The sequence below is a fragment of the Alosa alosa genome, chromosome 24, assembly GCF_017589495.1.
Source record: "Alosa alosa isolate M-15738 ecotype Scorff River chromosome 24, AALO_Geno_1.1, whole genome shotgun sequence".
Taxonomy (NCBI): domain Eukaryota; kingdom Metazoa; phylum Chordata; class Actinopteri; order Clupeiformes; family Clupeidae; genus Alosa; species Alosa alosa.
The window spans coordinates 1,814,950-1,835,384 of NC_063212.1; the positions used below are offsets into that span (position 1 = coordinate 1,814,950).

Sequence of the window (20,435 nt, forward strand, 5' to 3'; positions counted from 1 at the left end):
ACCGTCATTTTGTTAGCCTCTGCAATGATCCATCTCTGTGGTTTCCTTGTGGGAAATAATGATGCCAAAAATATATCTGGACTCTCCAGTGAGTTTCTTGACCCCACTCAGTACTTGTTCTTGTTTGTTGGTTTTCCACAGAGGGCTAACAAGCTGATACTGGCAGAATGGTAGTGCAAGGGTAGTGTGGAAGCTCACAGAGAAGAGCCTCAAGATCCCTCTCTAGATGTAACTGGTGTGCCAAGGCTTTGACAAAACTAGGCTACTGAAAGAGCTATGCACAAATATTTTTGGGACCAGAATTATACAGGATAAATGGACTAGTGTATCTTTATCACATTACAACTGTGACTGTCGGAGTCAAAAACATTGGCTGCCAATAGGACTAAATGTTAGTTTGGTTTCTTCTACCCAGCTGTCGGTGTCTATAGACGGCCCACCTGACAGAGTATAAATACACAGCATTGCGCATGCAGGAGAAATAATGTGCTCTCCGTTCAGACTGTCGGACAGGACTTATTTTTTGAAAGCAATAAAGCAAAATAATAAATACTCTTTCTACTAACTCTAAATACCCAATTGACGCAGGTTGTGTGCAGTTTGTCATCAACATGCCATCCTGGCGGGCATATTCCTTTAACAAATCGTTCAACGCATTAAGCCTCATGATGACAAATGGTTTCCCCAAGCAATAACTCATGATAAATAAGCATAAGTAGCCTATGAAGGCACTATATGCGATATCTTCCTCTGTTCATAATCACTATGACATTACAATATGCTTAGGCGCTTTTTCTTTAGGCTGAAGTTAGACCAGGTTTGTTTGGTCTATTTTTACGCTGTAGCCTAAAATAAGTCTATTCTTTTCATGTTCATGCAGTGCCATAAAATTAAATGTGTGATGTTACAATGGTAAAATATGAAATAGCCTACAGTATCTAGAGATAGGCTACAGCCCTACACTGTGAGTGTGCGGAGAGAAGTTGGATGTGAACGCCTCCTCAGATGCTGCAGCGTGCGTGTTTTGTAGCCTACTGCACTGCTTGACATTCGGTACATGTGAGTGAACTGCGCGCTGCGAACTGTAGCGCCGCTGTTGCCAGTGGAATCTTAGTTCTGGAAGGAGGACACCAAGGCACTGTTCAAGGCTAAACTGACTTCGCCCATGTCTTCCACCGGGTCTCCGTGAAAAACAAGGCTAAATCGGCGGCAGTCATGACTTCGGTATGGAAGAGACTTCAGCGCGTCGGCAAGAGGGCTTCGAAGTTTCAGTTTGCTGCGACTTACCAGGAACTGGTGGTAGAATGCACGAATAAATGGTGGGTGATGTCTGAGAACCTGCGTGTCTTGACAGAACTTTGAAATTTATTAAGACCATATTGTAAACAATGTTTTTTCTCTTGTCACAATGACATTATTTGGATGACGTTTTCCAATTGAGTAGCCTACATGTTTTGAATACGAGTGCTGTGAGTAGCTTATTGTGTAGACTACGCTTTTGAATGGTGGTTGCCAGTTCTATGGGAAAGCAACCACCCCGGTAACAAATTATGTAGATAGAATCCTAGCTTCATCATTGTCATTTATACTAGCCTATCTATTGAAAGTTGTCTCACTATCCAACACAAGCACCCTACACTTGCTACATCATGCTTTCACGATGCTCTGGTCATCGTCACACGGAAGTGGCATGGTATCGAATCAGACATCATCAACTACATTAGCATTAGAGTTACCAAATTGTCGGATAGGGCCTACGTCAAGTGTCAGCAGGTATAGAATAATAGTAGTCTATAGCCTACGAAGCCGTTTGTTCGAATCACTGACGTGTGTTCTTGCGCTTCACTGACGGAACGTAGCTACTTTTATTTGTTCCCTCACTCTGATAGTTAAAATGTAATATGATATTCTGGAGATCTCCTGTTGATGTCTATGAACTTTTGTAGACATTCTTGACACCTAAACTATTTTGCTGATATCGGAGTCATGTCTAAATGTCATGTCATTTTGTAGCAGCTGCGCCTTCCCCTTTATCATAGGCACATAATATCATGTTGTGACCACCTTTGGCTTTGGTGTTCCTTAGCACTGATACGTTTAATTTTGTCTCATAGTCTCATTGCGATCTCTTGTTTTGCTTGCACACTGACGTCTGGCCAGATCAACCACCCATCAACCCAGCATTTATTAACCGTAAGAGATCCAGAGTAAGCCCTGATGACTGGATGCAGGGCAGAGATTCGGTGTGGCCAGGGCAGTGGCTGTTTGGCTGGGGAATGCCACAGCCATGTCTGCCTAGGATCTGATCTGTTCCATTCTTATGTGATTGCTGAGGAACATAGGGTGTGTGGCGTATGGCAGCCGCTGCTGATTCACAGGGAGGGGATGCAGTCAAGTGGACTAATGTGCTACTGAGATGCCCAGACACGTGGATGCACACGCATGCCTCTGCACATGCACGCATAGGCAGCATAGCACTAGTGCAGCTGCTCCACACACACGCAACACACACACATGCAACACACACACACGCACAACACACACACACACATGTAACACACACACATGCAACACACACACACACACACACACACACACACACACACACACACACACACACACACACACACACACACACACACACACACACGCATTCACACATAAACACAGGGATGTAGTGGAGGCTAAACACAAGAAAACAGTTTATCCACCTCTGAAATTTCAGAAATAGATTTTATCCACCTCTTATTAGAGTTTATTCACCTCTCAAAAGAGTTTATTCACCAATTGCAATTTTAACATTCAATAATCACACTGTATTATCCACATTCACAATATGTACACTCGTCAACACTGGTATTGTTATAAACATTACAATAACCTCCACCATCATCAAATGTTCTGAATGCCTTTTTTAAAAATCCGATACCGCATGGCGCAGCCATGCAGTCAGTCATACATAAAAAAATAATCTCACTGAGAGTTGCAGCTATTGAGCATTAACTTGTTTATGTATATGCATAGATGCATGGGTACATGGACACACTAAAAACACACACACACACACACACACACACACACACACACACACACACACACACACACACTCCAACACACTCCAACACATGTCAAACATATAGAGAGTCACACCCACACAAAACCTCTCTGTCACATACACAAAGGGCCACTTGTTAATCCATACTCTCTGCTAACAGCATGCTTCCTGCACACTACAACTCTGCCAGAGCACCATGTATGCAGTCTCATATGTTGTGCTGCTCTTCCCCCCTTAACACAGTGTGTAGTCAACTATAAACACCACTACACGTTGTCCTCCAACCCTCTGTCTCTGGCTGTGAGCTGAACTCCCTGTGTCCTCTGGCAGACACAGTATGGTGGGAGTAGCCTCCAATTCCATTAAGATTATTCACGTTAGCTGCAGGGACACATGCTTACCCCCCAGTCCCATCTCTCAGAGCCTCAACAGCAGCACCACCCACTTCTCCCCAGCCTACACACCCATCTCTCCCCAGCCTACACACCCACCTCTCCCCAGCCTACACACCCATCTCCGGAGGTTCCTACAGGAGCCTGTTAGGCTATGCAGAGTCCGAGTCTAAATGTGCTGAAACGCATTGCCTTGACAGAAACTTCGAAGCCCTCTTGCCGCATAGCCTAGAGATTGCTAGACATGCCAAGATTAGAGACATGCAATCCCATGGAACACTTGTATTGACAAGATTCTGTCTGTTATGCCATAGCTCGAAAGTGCACTAGGAGCCATTTAATGTGTTAGTCATTTCCTTGGCCCTGTGGCTGCATGTCTTTTATTACTGCAGGCATGTTAGCCACAGATGTTGCATGAGTGGGTTAATCTGTGGATTAATCAGTGTACGGTGCAAAGTGTCTCAGATTCATTCAATTTAATAGGGGACCGACCTGTAAATGACGTTTGTAAATTATGTATCTGTAGTTCCTAGTTCTGAGAGTTCTGAGATCGTTCTGCATGTGTAATACATGTGTTCTTCTCTACAGCATTTTCTCTACATCTCAACATCTGCATCATTTTTAGTGGTGTACAAGTGTGTTGTGTTACTTAGTGGTGCAGTGGTAGTGTTCACAGAATGTCATGCACATGTGTGCATTGGCATTGTGCACTATGTGTTATAACCACACAGAGGCCTCTTAGTTAAGAGTGAATAGGGGGCATGTCTGGACTGGTGGCAACCACAACAAATGTACACGATAGCAATCCCAGCCTAACGAACATTACATAAGGGGGAAGTAGCCTTGGCAAAGCCCTGGTTTATGTTAGCTGCCTGTAGGAATGTGTGAAATGTGGAATAGCTGGCCCTGGCTATTGCAATGGACTGATCATGCAGAAGCATAACATGGAGGGGGGGGGGGGGGGGGTTCAGACTGTGTCTTTAAAGACTTTAAAAACAGAAGAGTGAATGGACATTGTTAGGTGCAGTGAACATAATTTAAAAATACCTAAATATAAGCCTTCAATTTAACAGGTTTGGAAATATTAGCAAGTGCCATGCATTTCAATAGTCCAGGCTGTAAGTATAGATATTGAATTATACACTTTACTAAAGCTTACATTATAGTGTACAAAGACACTTGGTGTAGTGGCCATAAATGGGGCAAAGTTTATTGTTGTTTTTATGTAGCACCATTTCTGTAATCAGAGCTCCATGTCTAATAGCTATTCATAATGACAACTCATACTCCTAAACCTGACCTCCATTTGCCCTGCAATGCACTTACCTGAGGTAGCAGCAAGCACAGGAAACATGGAGTGAATGAATAGTGTAGAACTGTGTGATACAACGTTTCTTTTAGGGAACCACACTGGGCACCTAGTGCAGCCTGTGCCATTTCATGACCTCCTGCTGGCCAGCCAGTCCATCTGGGCCTTCCTCCCTTGTTCTGGGAAGTGGCCACAGTCTGACATGTGATCTCTTGGGCATAGGAGATCTTTAACAGTGATCCATAGCGTTACCCAGAGCAGACTTGTCATGGTGGCTAATATGGGCCTATGGTTGTATGAAGGGCAGTGGGGTGGTCACCTCTGTCGCAAGGCTCTGTGGTCATTTGGCTGACCAGACTGTGTGGTCATTTGAGGCACGTTCAGCTGTCCCGACATCTCTATGATGGGCTTCGTGGATGACTTAAGGGTTTTTTCCCCTAGTCTGGACTCAGCATTTCAGAATGCTTGATGATGTTGACATTTTACACTTACAGCAAATCATTAAGCACTTTTACTTTTAGCAAAGCGATATACACCGCAAGGTTAAGGTTATGGTTAGTACTTATATCAGTAAGTGTATTGTCAGTGAGTAAGATCCTTGGAATTTTGATAAGCATTAACTTTTTCCATACATGCTCATCAACATTGTTGTGATGTTGACTCTTTCCCAAAATGAGTTTTCTAACTGGATTAGAACTTTGTGCTGTGTCACTGTCTCACTTATGCTCTTATTGCCTTTATCTTAAGCTCATATGTTTCCTTTCTACTCTGGGCAGGGGTGGCTGCACTGCTGCAGATAAAATGCAACTATTTTTATGCGTCACTATTACAGTTAACCCCCTCCTTCAATATTTCAGGGTTGAAGGGTTCAACCCCCACCCCACCCTGCTTCTTACTCAGGAGCAGTCCTGCAGTCAGTGCCGCTTGCCAAATCTATTTCTATCCAGCCCCTCACTCTTTCGGTCACTCAATCACTCGCTCTAACACTTGCTCTCACAGTCACAGTCAGTCAGTCATACTCACTCTTTAGGTTTGTCTTTCTCTCCAATCCACATTGCTGCTATATAAGTGACCTGCAACTTGATTAAGAGGTACCTACCCATGAGACCCCCTGGTCATGCTATAGGCTACTCTATCACAGACGTCTTTACAGATAGAAATCTGATCCCACAGTAAGGCTGTAGGAGTAACTTGATGTGACATGGGACAACAGTGGTAGAAAACGTACTGTACGCTCCCATAGTCCCAAGTGAGCAATGTGACCAAATATTGCAATTCATTCCATTTTTTATGTGGCATGTTGTTGCCTAGCTAATGAGTGTGTTGTTTGAAATATTTGTCAAATGTTTGGCAGGAGGATCTTTTTATGAACAGATAATTAAAAGTTTATGAATGATGTACACGTACAAAGTGATTTGTTGTTTGCAATCACAAGGTTTCCTAGAAGAAGAAAAGTTCAGGGAGGTTCAAGGGAGGTCAGCTTGTCAGTTCTTAATTATGTCTTAATAATTGTTACAGTTTCAGAAGACTTCTGCAGGGTTAAAGGGATAATTGAATTGAAATGGGTGATTATAGGATCATGGAATATTTCTGGTTTGTGGTTTCTGAGCTGATTTGAGAGATAGAATCGCAGATGCCTCTGAGTCAGGCAGACAGCTTTCATCAGCGAGTCTACCACAGGTAGAGCCACACCCACCATTAGAGACCTGCTGGCTGCTAACGGCAGAGGAAGGAAGGGAGAACAAGTCTCTGCTGATAGCTTTCATACCTCTCGCCGACACATACTCATTCACACGTTCAATCACACACACCACACACACACACACACACACACACACACACACACTCACCCACACAAACACACCACACTGTGACTACACACAAAGAGTCTGTGTGGGGTTGGGGGGATGGGGGCCAGAGAGATGGACAGTAAGCTCTAAAGAGACCTCCAGGCAGCCATCGAGAGTTAGGAACAGCACAAACAGGTAGAAAAGTAAACAACTGAGGTCAATGCAGACAAAAAACTCAGTTGAAAATCCACAATTAAGCAATTCATGTATAATTTGCTGTAATATATCTGATCTTGGTCATTCTTGGTTGACAAAATCTAGAGCTAAAGAAAGACGCTCACACTCTCATTCAGACCACAGCTCAGATGAATAGACCTGCCCTCCTCCCTGTGTGCTGTGGCCTTGCCGCTCTGATCTGATCTCTTATATTGCACATGCCTCATGGTCCACATAGGGGCCGTCATAAGACCCACATTACTGCCCCGCGCCGCAACCAACAATGGTTCCCATCTCACTGAATAGCAGGAATTCCTATTCCAGCATTGTGTGTGTGTGTGTGTGCGTGCGTGCACGTGTGTGCGTGTGTATAAGAGAGAGACTGAGGGGGAGTTTACCTACTGTGTGTTTATCCGTGTCAATTAAAAAGGCTGTGACTGTGTCAACATGGACACTGTGGGCTGCCACTGTATATGAGTGCTGTTATAGGTCAGTGACTTGGTGTGTGTGTGTGTGTGTTTGTGTGTGTGTGTGCGCGCGCATGTGCGAGTGCACGTGCGCACGTCTGTGTGTTTTTAGGGTGTGTCTCTCTCAGTGCTCGTAAGCTGAGTATGTTCCTTTTGTCTGTACGTGCCGTCCAGCGTCGCCTGTGTCAAATCCCTAATTAGCGAGTGTTAATCCATTTACCAGCTCCGTGCATATGGGGACTGGCTGCTTAAATACAAAGCCTGGTGATCTGTAAATCAAACCGCCAACCCATGGAGTTCCTGTTATCATGTCATTTTCCTGAAACACTTTGTTGTGAAAGTGAGACAAAGGGGTGTTGATTAGGGTTAGCAGACCTCATACCTCCTCTCCTCTCCTGTCCTGTCCTCTCCCTCTGTTGCCCTGGCCGGTATCCTCATGTAGAGGAGTGCCAATCCTCCTGACTCCTGCTCTATGTGGGTCAGTCGAGTAACCCAGAAGCCAAAACCAGCATGCACACGGAAGCACACACACACACACACACACACACACACACACACACACACACACACACACACACACACACACACACACACACACACACACACACACACACACACAGACACATAGGGCTGATCCTCCAGCTGTAATCCACATGTCTGGCAGTGCCAGGGGCTTAAGCGCGTGTCATCAGGGAAATGTCGTTTTTGGGTTTTGTTTTGTATTTCTGTGCTGTGTTTCTTGAGGAGGAGGAATGTTGTAGAGTTGCGTGGGTGTCTCTAGGTGGCCCTTGTGTTGTGTAGCTAGGACTGTGATGTCATCATGGAGGTATGAGTACACGCCTATCACAAGCAAGAGGTTGCCCAGTGAGTTGTGTTAAGACAAAAAACCTGTCAACAGTTCAGGGACAGTAGATATTAGTACAGTTTTGCAAGGTCAAGGGTATTGCACTGAGCCTGTTGTCACTCTGTCCAATGCATTTCAGTTTTGTCAGCAACAACCTACTAAAAGCTAACCTAGGCTACTTGTCAAATGGTTAACTTCACATCACACATCGATACTTTCTCTTCCTAATGTGGTCCAATGAGAGCTTTTGCCAAAACACCATTTAGCACCATTTATCTGTGGTTACATATTAGAGTTTGAAAATTATGTTTTTGAAAATTGGCTACTGCTGATGTCACTGAGTCTCTTCCATCGTTCAACTAATAATTGTCAATCTGTTGCATTGTCATTACAGGCAACCAGACAAACTGAGGGTGGTTTGGACCAGACGAAATCGACGCATTTGCACAAAGGTAGAGTGAATCCAAATGTACCCCTCAACGTTTCAGGTTCCTGTGCTAGCCTGCAGCTGTCGCTTCAATAATAGCATTACATGTTAGGCCTGTATGTGATGACATGCATGTGACTTTCATTTTCAGACCTGCGTTAACATGAGTTAACAGTAAGTTAATAACCACTTGCACACGCTACTTTGCCTTGTAGATCCACTGCCTGTTATCTTAAATAGCATCTCTTAACAAGGGAAGCTACTCTTTGGCTTAAATTCAAAACACAAGATAGCATTAACATAGTCTTTAGCTGTAGCGAGTGTTTGGTATCAGGCAGTGGAGTGGTGCTTGTGTTTTGTTCAAGTGTGAAATCCCTTCAGACTGTTGAGAGGGTTCCTCTTCCACACAAAGGTGTGGAGTTCACTGGGTCAAAGTCGTTATAGACCTGACTGCAAGAGTAACAACAGTCATTATTTGTAGGGTATCTTAAGCTTGAATTTCTTTAGAATGTAGTTGAGTGCTACTCAACAAAGAAAACACTTCTTCTTCACCTCATCTCTCCTAGTCTTTTGCACTGGCAAATTGAAAACTAGTGTGGTAGCAGGGGTTAAACACAGTTTTTCTTTCATTCTGTGTGCTCTTAAATTCAGTGTAGTAAAATGATCTGCATATAGATATTGCATTTTTAAATTGTTATTCCAACACCTTTAATAATGTAGCCTACATGTTACCTGTTAAATTTAAATCGAGTAAATAAATGTATATTCACACAAGTCTTGGGTTAAAGTGTAATTCAACCCACATAATATGTGGCATACACACATTATAATTATGCAAATAGAAGCTTCAGATCCACTATCAAATCCACAAAGAAATGCTTTGCACGTATAACTCTGAAATATGCAAAGCAAGGCAGTCTTTCTTCTCACCAGAAGAATAAACAATATTCTAACCCCCCCCCCCCCTCCCACACACACACATAAAAACAATTATTATCTGAACTTCTCCATCAACTAAAGTTAGTAGAGTTGTCATCTTTTCGATTTAAATCAAACTCAGAGAAGAATCAGATATCTTCTCAATTACAAATAACTCACCATCCTGAAACACCAGCTGACTCAACTGTCAGAATTTAGCTCGATAGACAGTGAAACTCTTAAAAAAACAAACAAAAAAAACAATCCCAACTCTTCGTCATGTGACACTCTGCCTAGGCTACCAACTTTTTCAAATCAGTGTTTTACCTTGTAGCAACAGATGTGCTTCAAATTGTATATGTATCAAGTCTGGCACATTTTAAATGACAAACACCTCAATACAGATGCAAACAAAACATCAGTCTTAGTGGGAAGCTACACCAGGCGCGTTGCGTTGCGTTTGCGTTGCGTTCGTGTTGCGTCCGCTGCACCTGTAGCTGCAACTGTACCTTTCCCCAGTTCATCCAGCCATTCTCTGAGTCTGGCGGGAGTATAGTTCCATGTCAAATCTGCCTAGAAAATCGCCACCTTTCATTTTCCATTAGTCTTATTACACTAACCTGAGAAGAGACGAGTTTTAACTAGGGAAATTACCAGAAATCTTAGTCACTTTAAAGCGTGATGCTAGCAGGCGAGATGCTAATGGTATTATCCGATTCAATGATCTATGCCAGGCTGGAGCTAAAATAGTCCGGCAGCCAAATGCCATAATTTAGGTGAACCTGGTTTTGTGGCTTAAATTTTTTTTTGCTGTTTCTTGTTGCCAAGGGGTAACTCAATAAGATTAGAGGGTGCCCGGTGATATCCCTTGAGCAATTCTCGATATTCAGCCTTTCTTGTTCAATGTGTTGAATATAAGGCGAGGCACTACAGGTGAATAGGGTGAAAAAATTAACTAGCAGATGTCACTATGAAACTTCCCTAGTTGATTACTTACATTAATATGAAAAAAAAAAAATGTATTGCAAGTTTTCTGTAATTTAATGTTCAAATATGCAAATTAGGCATGATCTAATTAAATATGTGCTGATTTGCATAAACTTTAAAAAAGCTAAATCTGAACATTTGATAAAGCCAGGTTCAAAATTACTTTTTCATTGTGTTGACATATTAGATGAAAAGTCTTTGACACAGGGAATTATGGATATCTCTTTTAGTAATTCAGTAAATCAGAAAATATTGCCAGTAGCCTTAAAAAAAAAACTATTTTCGCCATGTTCTTAGGAATAAAATTTCAGAAATCAGGCTAGGAATAATATATCAACAACCCCCTCGGTAAAAGCCATCTGAATATGGTTAGGTATAAGACTGGAAAGTTTGGTGTATGTAAGTGCTTCTGAAGTGCAGATTTCATTCTCAAAGTGGGAGAGGAAACTCATCCAAGTGCTAGCATCTCTCACTAGCACGTCTCTTAAGGTGTTGGGAGGGAGGTTTACTTACTACACAGCTATGTAACTGACTACTGTTAGCCTGCACTGCCCTCTTTTAGCTGATGTACTTTAGCTCTGTACTACTGTTCTAGTTTCCATAAAATATACATTTATTTTTTTATCGCAGTAGTAGTCTATGCTCAGAGCCTAACCTCGTCATTCAAAAAGAGAATATTCATTTTTAAGTATTGATCTATAGACATGCATTAAAATACTAAGGCCTAATAATACACACAGGTCAGTCTGACTAATTAAAACAAATATATATTCCAGGCTTGATTTTTGATTCCACTCGACTGAAATATTTAAATTCCCATCCCTAGTTGACATAGTATATATACTTGGATATTAAAGTGAGAGTTTTTAGTTTGGTACAGAGTTCACAGTCATGGAGCCTGAAACCAAGCAATGCTACTTAAGTTGGAAATTCAACTGCCATTTGAAGAAGGATTCATTGATTCGTTACTGAGCCCAACCAGTCTATCAGAAAATGTCAAACTTGGCTGCAAGAGTGAAACCCCTTGTAGCTCTAAGATGCAGTTTCCGGGTTAATGGTGTGCCCTGCACAATGTTCTGTGCATGTTTTAAGTTACTATGCGAGGATGTTCACGAACAAATGAGCCAGAACTGCTCAAAACTAATACTAGAGGAAATGTGTACATATTCCAAATTATTACAGGAGATATCTGAAATTATGAATTCATTATTTGACATAGAAAAGGGTTACATTTTCCCAATTTGAATGCATGAAGTATTGCCTGAAAACTATCACATGGCAAACTGTTTTTAGTACATTCTATTTGAGTTGATTTGCTTTTGATATGTGTACTCACCTTGAAATTAGAGGTATTTCCTATTTTTTTCATGATTTCGGCACAGAGGGCTTTAGGGGAAATTAAATTGAAATTTCCCAAGGGATATCACTGGACACCTTCCTAAATATTAAAGAGCCACCGCAAGTCAATAAGTCTAAGCAAAAATAAATGAATAAATAACTGACAAAGCCAGGTCTGACCCCATGGCTGCCGGACTAAAAGTGGTATTGCCAGACGGCTGGATGAACTGGAGAAAGGTAAAACTCAACTGTTTAACTCAAGGGAAGGTGGAAAATGAGTGTACTGTATTTTCCGGACTATAAGTCGCTACTGAGTATAAATTAGCATCAGTCAAAAAATGCATCATGAGCAGGAAAAAAAACATATATAAGTTAGCAAGGACTACAAAAATTAGCATTTATTTAGAAATGTATTTCACAAAATCCAAAACCAAAAACAGAGACTATGTAACTGGATTATTGAGGCCAAAAAGATTAATGAAGATGAAGGAGTGAAGGCAGCCAAGAGGAGGGCAGGAAGGTAATTGCAAAGCAAAAGATTCACTGAAAGAAAATGCCATGAGGTGCACCAAAATGTTACTAAAATGTGGAGAATACAATGCAATCAAGCATTTTTGGCGATGTGGAGTCACAAGCTGGCAGCAGATTAAATGCTCATGAGAGAGAAAAAGATGCCGTTTAGGCGTGACCCGAAGCGATAGGCCTATAGGCCAGTAATTGTAAAGCAATTTACAAAAGATTCACTGAACAAAAATGCTGATATGATACATGAAAATGTAGCTAAAAATGTGGAGAATACAATGCAATCAAGCATTTTTGGGCGAGGCACAAGCTGGCAACAGATTAAATGCTCCACGATAGAGAAAAAGACAGTTTTAAAAGGGCGTGACCTAAGCTGGGGCAAGCCATGGCAATAAACAGTATTTGTAAAACAATTTACAAAAGATTCACAGAACAAAAATGCTGATGTGGTACATGAAAATGTAGCTAAAAGTGTGGAGAATGCAAATGCAATCAAGCATTTTTGGACGACGATGGAGATACAAGCTGGCAGCAGATTAAATGCTCGAGAGAGAAAAAAGATCACGGGTTTAAATTGGCGATGCAGACCCGAAGCTGCAGCAAGCAGGTGATATTTAGAAATGTATTTCACAAAATCCAAGACTAAGAACAGACAGACTATGTAACTGTACACATTGAGGCCAAAAATATTGAGAATTCTACAGGGAATGTTAATGAAGAAGAAGGAGTGAATAGTGGCAAGAGGCAAGCCGAAGGCTGCTGACAAAGACCCGACACTAATTGTAAAAGCAATTTACAAAAAATCACTGAACTCAAATGCTGATGTGGGGTACATGAAAATGTAGCTAAAATGTGGAGAATGCAATGCAATCAATCATTTTAATGCGATATATTGGCACAGGCTGGCATACAGCAGAACAATTGCTTGGCTGGCCACCTCCGAGAGGCGGTGAGAGAAAAAAAGATGCACATTTAAAAGGGTCTAAATTCCAGCGAATTGCGGGTATTCTTGAATAAATTATTACTTAGTATTAAGCATAATAATAAAAGTCCACATAAAATCTAGCCATCATAATCGAGAGAGATTCCCACACATTTTACCCTGTACCCTGTCTGACATTAATATAATAATGGGCGGCCTGAATTCCGGGACTATTGGGACCAACTCTGACTTCAATTAAACCCCATGCAGAGACACACCCTTGTAGGAACACTTTAGGGGTGCCTCTCTTTTCGTTGCTCTCTCTCTCTCTCTCTCAGCAGGATTTGTCACGCTGAAGTCAAAATTATAGCCTAGGTGCTTCAACATCAACCGCTATCGACAGGAAAGGAAAACAAACATTTAGCGATCAGGAACCGTCAGAATTTTGCAAATACAGAAGCATGACCGCCCTAGGCTATAGCATTAGAGAACATGGATGACTTCAGACAGCTACAGACCGCGGGCGCACATTAGGCCTACTTTCACTTTCTGTGCGTTATTCATTACGTGAAAGATAATTAGTAGCAAAACAGCGATCAAATATTACATGGCAGTGCGTTTTGTTTTCAAATGTTTTCATGCATGTCTAGATAACAGGTGAGGGATGTTTAGGAGACTTCGTAAATCCTCAAATTTAGGCTGGGCAAAGCACAGCACCTTTATTTAGCCATGGCTTGTATTCGAGTCAGCTATAATATAGTCCTTTATTTCTTGCGTTTTATTGTGAGACATAGGCCTACTTTTTAGTTTGGGCGGTATGGGTAGGTTGTCAAAAGCAGATGTTTAATTTGAGATTTAATTTACGTTTGGACTGTTGATTATATTGCTAAATATCGGGACTGATGACCACTGAAATCTGTGGGGTATTTAATGGCTTACTATTAAGTTTCATAGTGAATTTCGATTGCCATCCACTTATTGCGAGATAAGGTATCCGGCGCTTTCATTCATTAGGTGTGCTGTGCTGCAAAGGAAACCTTATTCCATTATAGCCAAAGATGTCTAAGATAGCCTAAATGTAGTCATTTTTTAAATTATGCATGATTTACTTTCTTATAAAATTCATAGGCTGATGCCTGGCAGCAACAATTGTGTTTTAAATGTAGGCTTCAGCCTCTAGCTCAGAAGGGGTCGCGACATCACGACTAGCTTGAGAGCAATGAGAACAGCGTGTTGGAGACTCATGGTGTAAATGACTTTTCATTGGCAACAATACCAACCAACAATATAAAATATTAGGAAGAGCTCTTTTATGAGTTAAATTGAAACAAAAATTATACTGGCTTTTATTTGTCAAAAATCTGAGGCCCAGCTATAAATAGAATCCCTGCCATAATTTGACAATTTAGGTATGCACGTGTGTTTCAGGCATAGTGCAAGCACTAATCTCTGACTGAAAGTGCACAGGACTTGTGGATTTGAGAGCGCTCTCTGGCGGCTGTAGGCGTAATGTTTCACATAGGGTTCATGTCAGTTAATATAAATTAACATTTAAAAACATGTTCAATTATATATTTTTTCATATATAAATTAAGCACCTGACTATAAAATTAGGGACCAGCCAAACTATGAAAAAAAGTGCGACTTATAGTCCGGAAAATACGGTATTTCCCAAAAATGGTGGTGAATCCCTTTAAGATTTCAAAATATAATTTTATTATTTATTTTTTTATTTTAAATTTAATTCACCTAAGGGGAGTTTAGAAGAAATGTTTTAGATCTCAGTCAGAGCTGATGTATTTCTTGCGAGACAAGACTGGGTTGCCCCATGAAACAGGATACATTATACAAGTTTCCTCAATAAACCACTCTTGTCAAACCTATAAAAACAAAGGCACCATGGCAGCTAGCATAGACTCATTTAGAATCCTGATTGAAATGCTAACACAATGATGTATGGCAGTGGAATATGACATTGGAAACCCCTGTGACTAGCCCCTGAAATAAAGTGCTGTCACGCTGTGTCCTTCTAAACTAGATTAAAGGGTTTAATATATCTCTGTCCTGGCCTGCCCCTCCTCTCCTCTCCTCCCCTTCCAGTTGCATGGCTGGCAGCCTGGGATCAAGAACCCCTACCGGGGCATGGTGGTGTGGCAGGCACCCGAGAATGTGGACATTACGGTCACCCTCTTCAAGGTACTCCAAGGCACTGTCCCACACTGTTGAGGCTCTTAAAAAAGGAAAATGAATGAAATGATATTGAAGAAATGCATGAATCCCTATTAATGTACATATTTTCTTTTTTTGTGTACGAGCAAAAGTAAGTTAATGAAATGTTTATTTGATTGCATTGCTAAAGAAAGAACCACACACACACACACACACACACTAGTGTTAATTTAGATCCGAGACAAGGCGAGGGAGGAAATATGTTAGATCAGCGACCTTTTTTTTTCATGACTAAGGCAGAGGCGATGGCAGAGGCGGCACCAATGTACTGTAACACTGACTAAGACTATCTTAAGATGCATCATTGTTGACGAAAAAAGAGACTAAAATGTTTTGCATGAAATAAAACTAAGATAAAATCTCTCTTCATTTTAGGTCAACAAAATGAGAAAGACAGAATATCTAGCTGTTACGTTTTCAAAATATTCGAATGAGTTCATCGCCAACAGCTTTCCTGTAGGCTAGTCTATGTGCTGTTGCTGCAACCCTGTGGCTGCAACAACACGAAACTACATGGAACAAAGAACACTGGGTATTTTTGCCGAGTTAGCAAAGCTAACTACCTAAGCTTTATGCCACAATGCTAGATAGCCTACATGGTAATCAGAAATTATTTGTTATAAAAAAGAAGACTAAAATGTTTTGACTAAAACTGACTAAGACTAAGATACCTTTAGTTTTCTTTTGACTAAAACTAGACTAAAATATGTGAGACTTTTTTAGTTAAATTAAAACAACTAACAAAATTATATTTGAATGACTAAATATGACAAAGACTAAAAGGACATTTAGGTCACAAGACTAAGACTTCTGACTAAATTAAAATAGGTGACAAAATTAACACTAACACACACACACACACACACACACACACACACACACACACACACACACACACACACACACACACACACACACACACACACACACACACACACAATGTGTATAAGTACTGAAAATCATATGCACCTGTTTCAGGACCCAAATGCAGATGAGTTTGAAGACAAGGACTGGACATTTATCATTGAAAATGTGAGTGAGTCTCCTCAGCTCTTCTGTTCCCTGCACCACTTTGCCAAAAATACTGTCCTCCTCCTTCCTCCACTGTCTTTTAAATTCTCGACAGACACCCACACATGCTCAGTAGTCCTCTCTCCCCCACAAGGATTACAAGTGGCCAGAGCCCCCTCAAAATCTCAGTAGGAAAGACACCAATAAAGTCATGGGCGTTGGGTCTTAAACAGCACAGTGCTGTGCTACCATTGGATGTTTAACAGCACAGTGCTGTGCTACCATTGGATGTTAAACAGCACAGTGCTAACATTGGATGTTTAACAGCACAGTGCTGTGCTACCATTGTGTATTCTGACTTCTTTGCTGTCATTACAGCATGCATAGTCATGGGAAGTATGCCTTGGGACAGGTCACTTTTAGTCAAACACAACAGGGCACTTTTACATTGAGCTACATGCCGTAGCTTCAGTAGAGCGAAGTGAAGTAAAGTAAATGGGATTGAGCAGATGCTTTTATCGAAAGTGGCAGGGACTCCCAATGTTGGGTTTGGGTTTCAAAGCTGTGGCAAACTGTTTAAGGCGGTGACACTTTATGAAGGGGGGGCAGCATTGGACCATCTCTCAAGAATGTACATGTCAGTGGACATGAATACAGTAGATGTCAAAATGAATGCTAATTATCACGCCCAATCATAAACTAGTGTCCTTCCCACTCCCAGGAGACTAAAGGGCACCGAAAGGTTCTGGCCTCCGTGGACGTAAACATGAAGCGGTACGCCAGCGCCACGCCTGCCCAGTATGAGCTCACGCTGAAACTGAAGCCCCTGTCGGTGAAGGTGGTGGAAGCCACGCTCAAGCTGACGCTCTCCTGCGTCTTCCTCAAGGAGGGCAAAGCAACGTGAGTACAACCTGAGATGTGACAAGAACTAAAAAAAAAACATGGCGGATACAGTTACAGTTCACATAACCAAGTTCAGTTCAGTTTCATAACCACCAAGTAACCTCAGTGAACGTAGACCTCAGCCAGTCACAAAAAAGGAGTAAAAATAGGAAGAAGAATGATCTGCATTGGTACAGACCAAGATAATATATCTGCTAGTGGTAAACCCAGGATGGATATTTATGTCAAAGATGAATGGACCCTATCTGCACAGAGCCCACCACTGCTACTGTACAGCCAGACTGCTGTCAAGTATTATGTCAAGAGTGTTTTTTACAAGTGCTTGGTTCTCAGCTACGAATGGTGGCAGTAGGCATACAGTACAGTGGTGCTGACCCTGCTTGTTCAAGATGGGACTCACAGACACTGTGATATAAGTCTGTAATATGAGAGGAGGCTGGGGAAGCCTTTTGACTTCTCTACTTACTGAACTGTAGGCTCACTTGTCTCAGCAATGAGTCTGACAAGTCACCACAATGAGTAAGGAGAGATGTGTTACTCTAAAACAAACTAATAAGAATGTATCAGTAACATACAGGTAAATGTTCAGTTGTATAATTACAAACATGTTAGTGGTATAATATCAGCATTCACTAAGCATTCTCTTCATCAGGTAAACAGCGCTCATCAAAGTAAAGGTTTCTTTTGACATGGTACAAAGAAGCATAATTAATTGTTGCTCTGAATACTGGTCATGTTGTGTCTGAAAGTTTTTGCTGTCGACACATTTATCCACAATCTGGATAACACCTTTTTGCAGTTTATTTTGTATAGTCTTGCACTGTTTTCATACATATTCCAAAATGTCCTAATCGATCGCTCTTCTTCTCCTTCCATGTTTTTGTGCAAAACACCCACTTTTCCCTCCACCCTCCCATAAATGCATATATAGCCTTGCTATAGGCAGAATGTGGATGTGCATATATAGCCTTGCTATAGGCAGAATGCGCTTTCACTCATGTGCGTTCTGTTTGCATATACAATGGCGTCTTTTAAGGCACATATAGAGGTGAAATAATCAATTATTTATGCGTATTTGCTGATGTTCTCCATGCAGGGATGAAGACATGCAGAGTCTGGCCAGCCTCATGAGCCTGAAGCAGTCAGACATCGGCAACCTGGACGACTTCAGTGATGAGGAGGAGGACAAGAGAGCCAGCACAGGCTCCACCACCACCAGCCCTGCAACAGGTAGGGCTCTTACTACATGTGTGGAAGTGTGCCATGTGTAAGGCAGTAGATTCATGTGCAGAGTAGATGAGTGTGTGTACAGTGTGTATGGCATATACACATGTGCACGCACAAACACACAGATGTGAGCATTCACATGCCGTAGACTACATATAGAACATGTAGAGTTACAGTGTAGGTGCAGTGGACAATATGTAGATTGTACATACGTGTCTGCATTCACTCACACACACACACACACACACACACACACACACACACACACACACACACACACACACACACACACACACACACACACACACACACACACACACACACACACACACACACTCCAGTACTCACAGCACACATTCACATAGTCTGATATGCATTTACACCTTCTATATGATGTCTAATTGATCTCATATTAACTCCCTTGTAAATGGTTAAATGTAGTATGGATATTGGCACTACTTGTGGTTTAGTGTTCAATACACAACCTCTATCTGAGAATTGTCAGGGGCATCAAAACATGCTGTTAGTGTTTCCACTGCATAAGATGATGGATCATAAGATGATGGTTTAAATGAGATAGATATGCATTCTGAAGTTTATGGTTCTCACTCTGAGCCTCTGTTGACTTCCACTGTTCCTGCTTGGTTTCTCCCCTCCTCTCCTCTCCTCTCCTCTCCTCTCCTCTCCTCCTCCTCTCCTCCTCTCCTCTCCTCTTCTTTCCCCTCCCCTCCCCTCCTCTTCTCTCCTCTCCTCCTCACCTTCATCACCCTTTCCTCTTCCTCAGCACCCCCTCCTCCCTCAAGAAGAGTCTCCAGCACCCCCTCCTCCCTCCCAGACCCCCACGACACACAGGTAAATACCTGCTGCCCTCCTCACACCCACTACCCCTCCCCTCCCCACCCCACCCCACCCCCACACACACACTTCCCCCTCCATATCCATCGCTCCATTCTCCAGACCCAAAAGCCATTGAGATAAAAGGGCGTATTAAAAGAGCACCAGTGGATGAAACATTCCCTGCAGTACCTGGACTTGTCTCAGCATGTTCTCCATTGTTTTGATCTCGTTTATACAATATATGTATGAGTTGTGATAAGTCAAGGCTAACTAGACAGTTCCAGAGGGCACATGGCAGTGTTTCAACCGTTGCTTTGCTGCGCCCTTAACTAATAAGGGCTGCTGTGCTGTGCTGCTGTGCTGTGCTGTGCAGCCCTTATCAGTTCATTTGAAACGTTAATATTCATGTTTAGTTGAACTAGTTTCGAAATACTGAGCCAAGCTGTACTCAGCAGTGGTCTGCTTTAGGTCACTGTTTTACATTCTGTTGGTTAATTAACATTTAAATTAGGCTGTAATTACAATACATAGAAACTGTTCAGTACAGTTTGAGGCTTTATATTTGCGAAACACAATGAATATTAATGTGGAGAATTTGATGTTGTCAGTCACCCATGAAATCTTGTGATTTAATCAGATACTTTGTGAAAAAAGATTGTGCAGAATTAAAAATGGCTAGTAATATAAAGTAGCTTTAAAGGGATACAGTATCTCTACTAAATTAACTTGTTTGAGCCAGCTTTGTTCATTGCGGGTCATAGATTACCTGATCCTCTGCTGTTTACTTTAAGTGTTTAATATGTGAAATAAGTATCTGAGCGCCATCACTCTCCATTCTTTAGTCTTCCTCTTAATTCTTTAGTCTTCCTCTTCTCTTTCTCTATCCTTCCTTTCTCACTTCCTCACCTCTCAGTCAACATGTGATTACTCTCCTCTCTATCTGAAATGCTCTCTCTGCCTCTATCTCTTCTCTCTCCTCTCTCTGCCTCTAACTTTCCTCTCTCTGCCTCTATCTCTCCTCTCTCCTCTCTCTGCCTCTAT

General features: G+C 41.8%; 1 protein-coding gene across 1 annotated transcript; it reads left to right on the top strand.

Annotated features, from left to right (window-relative positions):
• The first annotated feature begins 890 nt into the window (after positions 1 to 890).
• Positions 891 to 20,248, top strand: LOC125289917 (EH domain-binding protein 1-like). Its single transcript, XM_048237023.1, has 8 exons — positions 891 to 1,319; positions 8,468 to 8,525; positions 15,288 to 15,383; positions 16,395 to 16,448; positions 17,149 to 17,327; positions 18,427 to 18,560; positions 19,342 to 19,409; positions 20,237 to 20,248. Exons 1-8 carry the CDS (start codon positions 1,216 to 1,218, stop codon positions 20,246 to 20,248), a joined length of 705 nt encoding a protein of 234 aa, XP_048092980.1. The 5' UTR covers positions 891 to 1,215.
• The last annotated feature ends 187 nt before the right edge of the window (positions 20,249 to 20,435 follow it).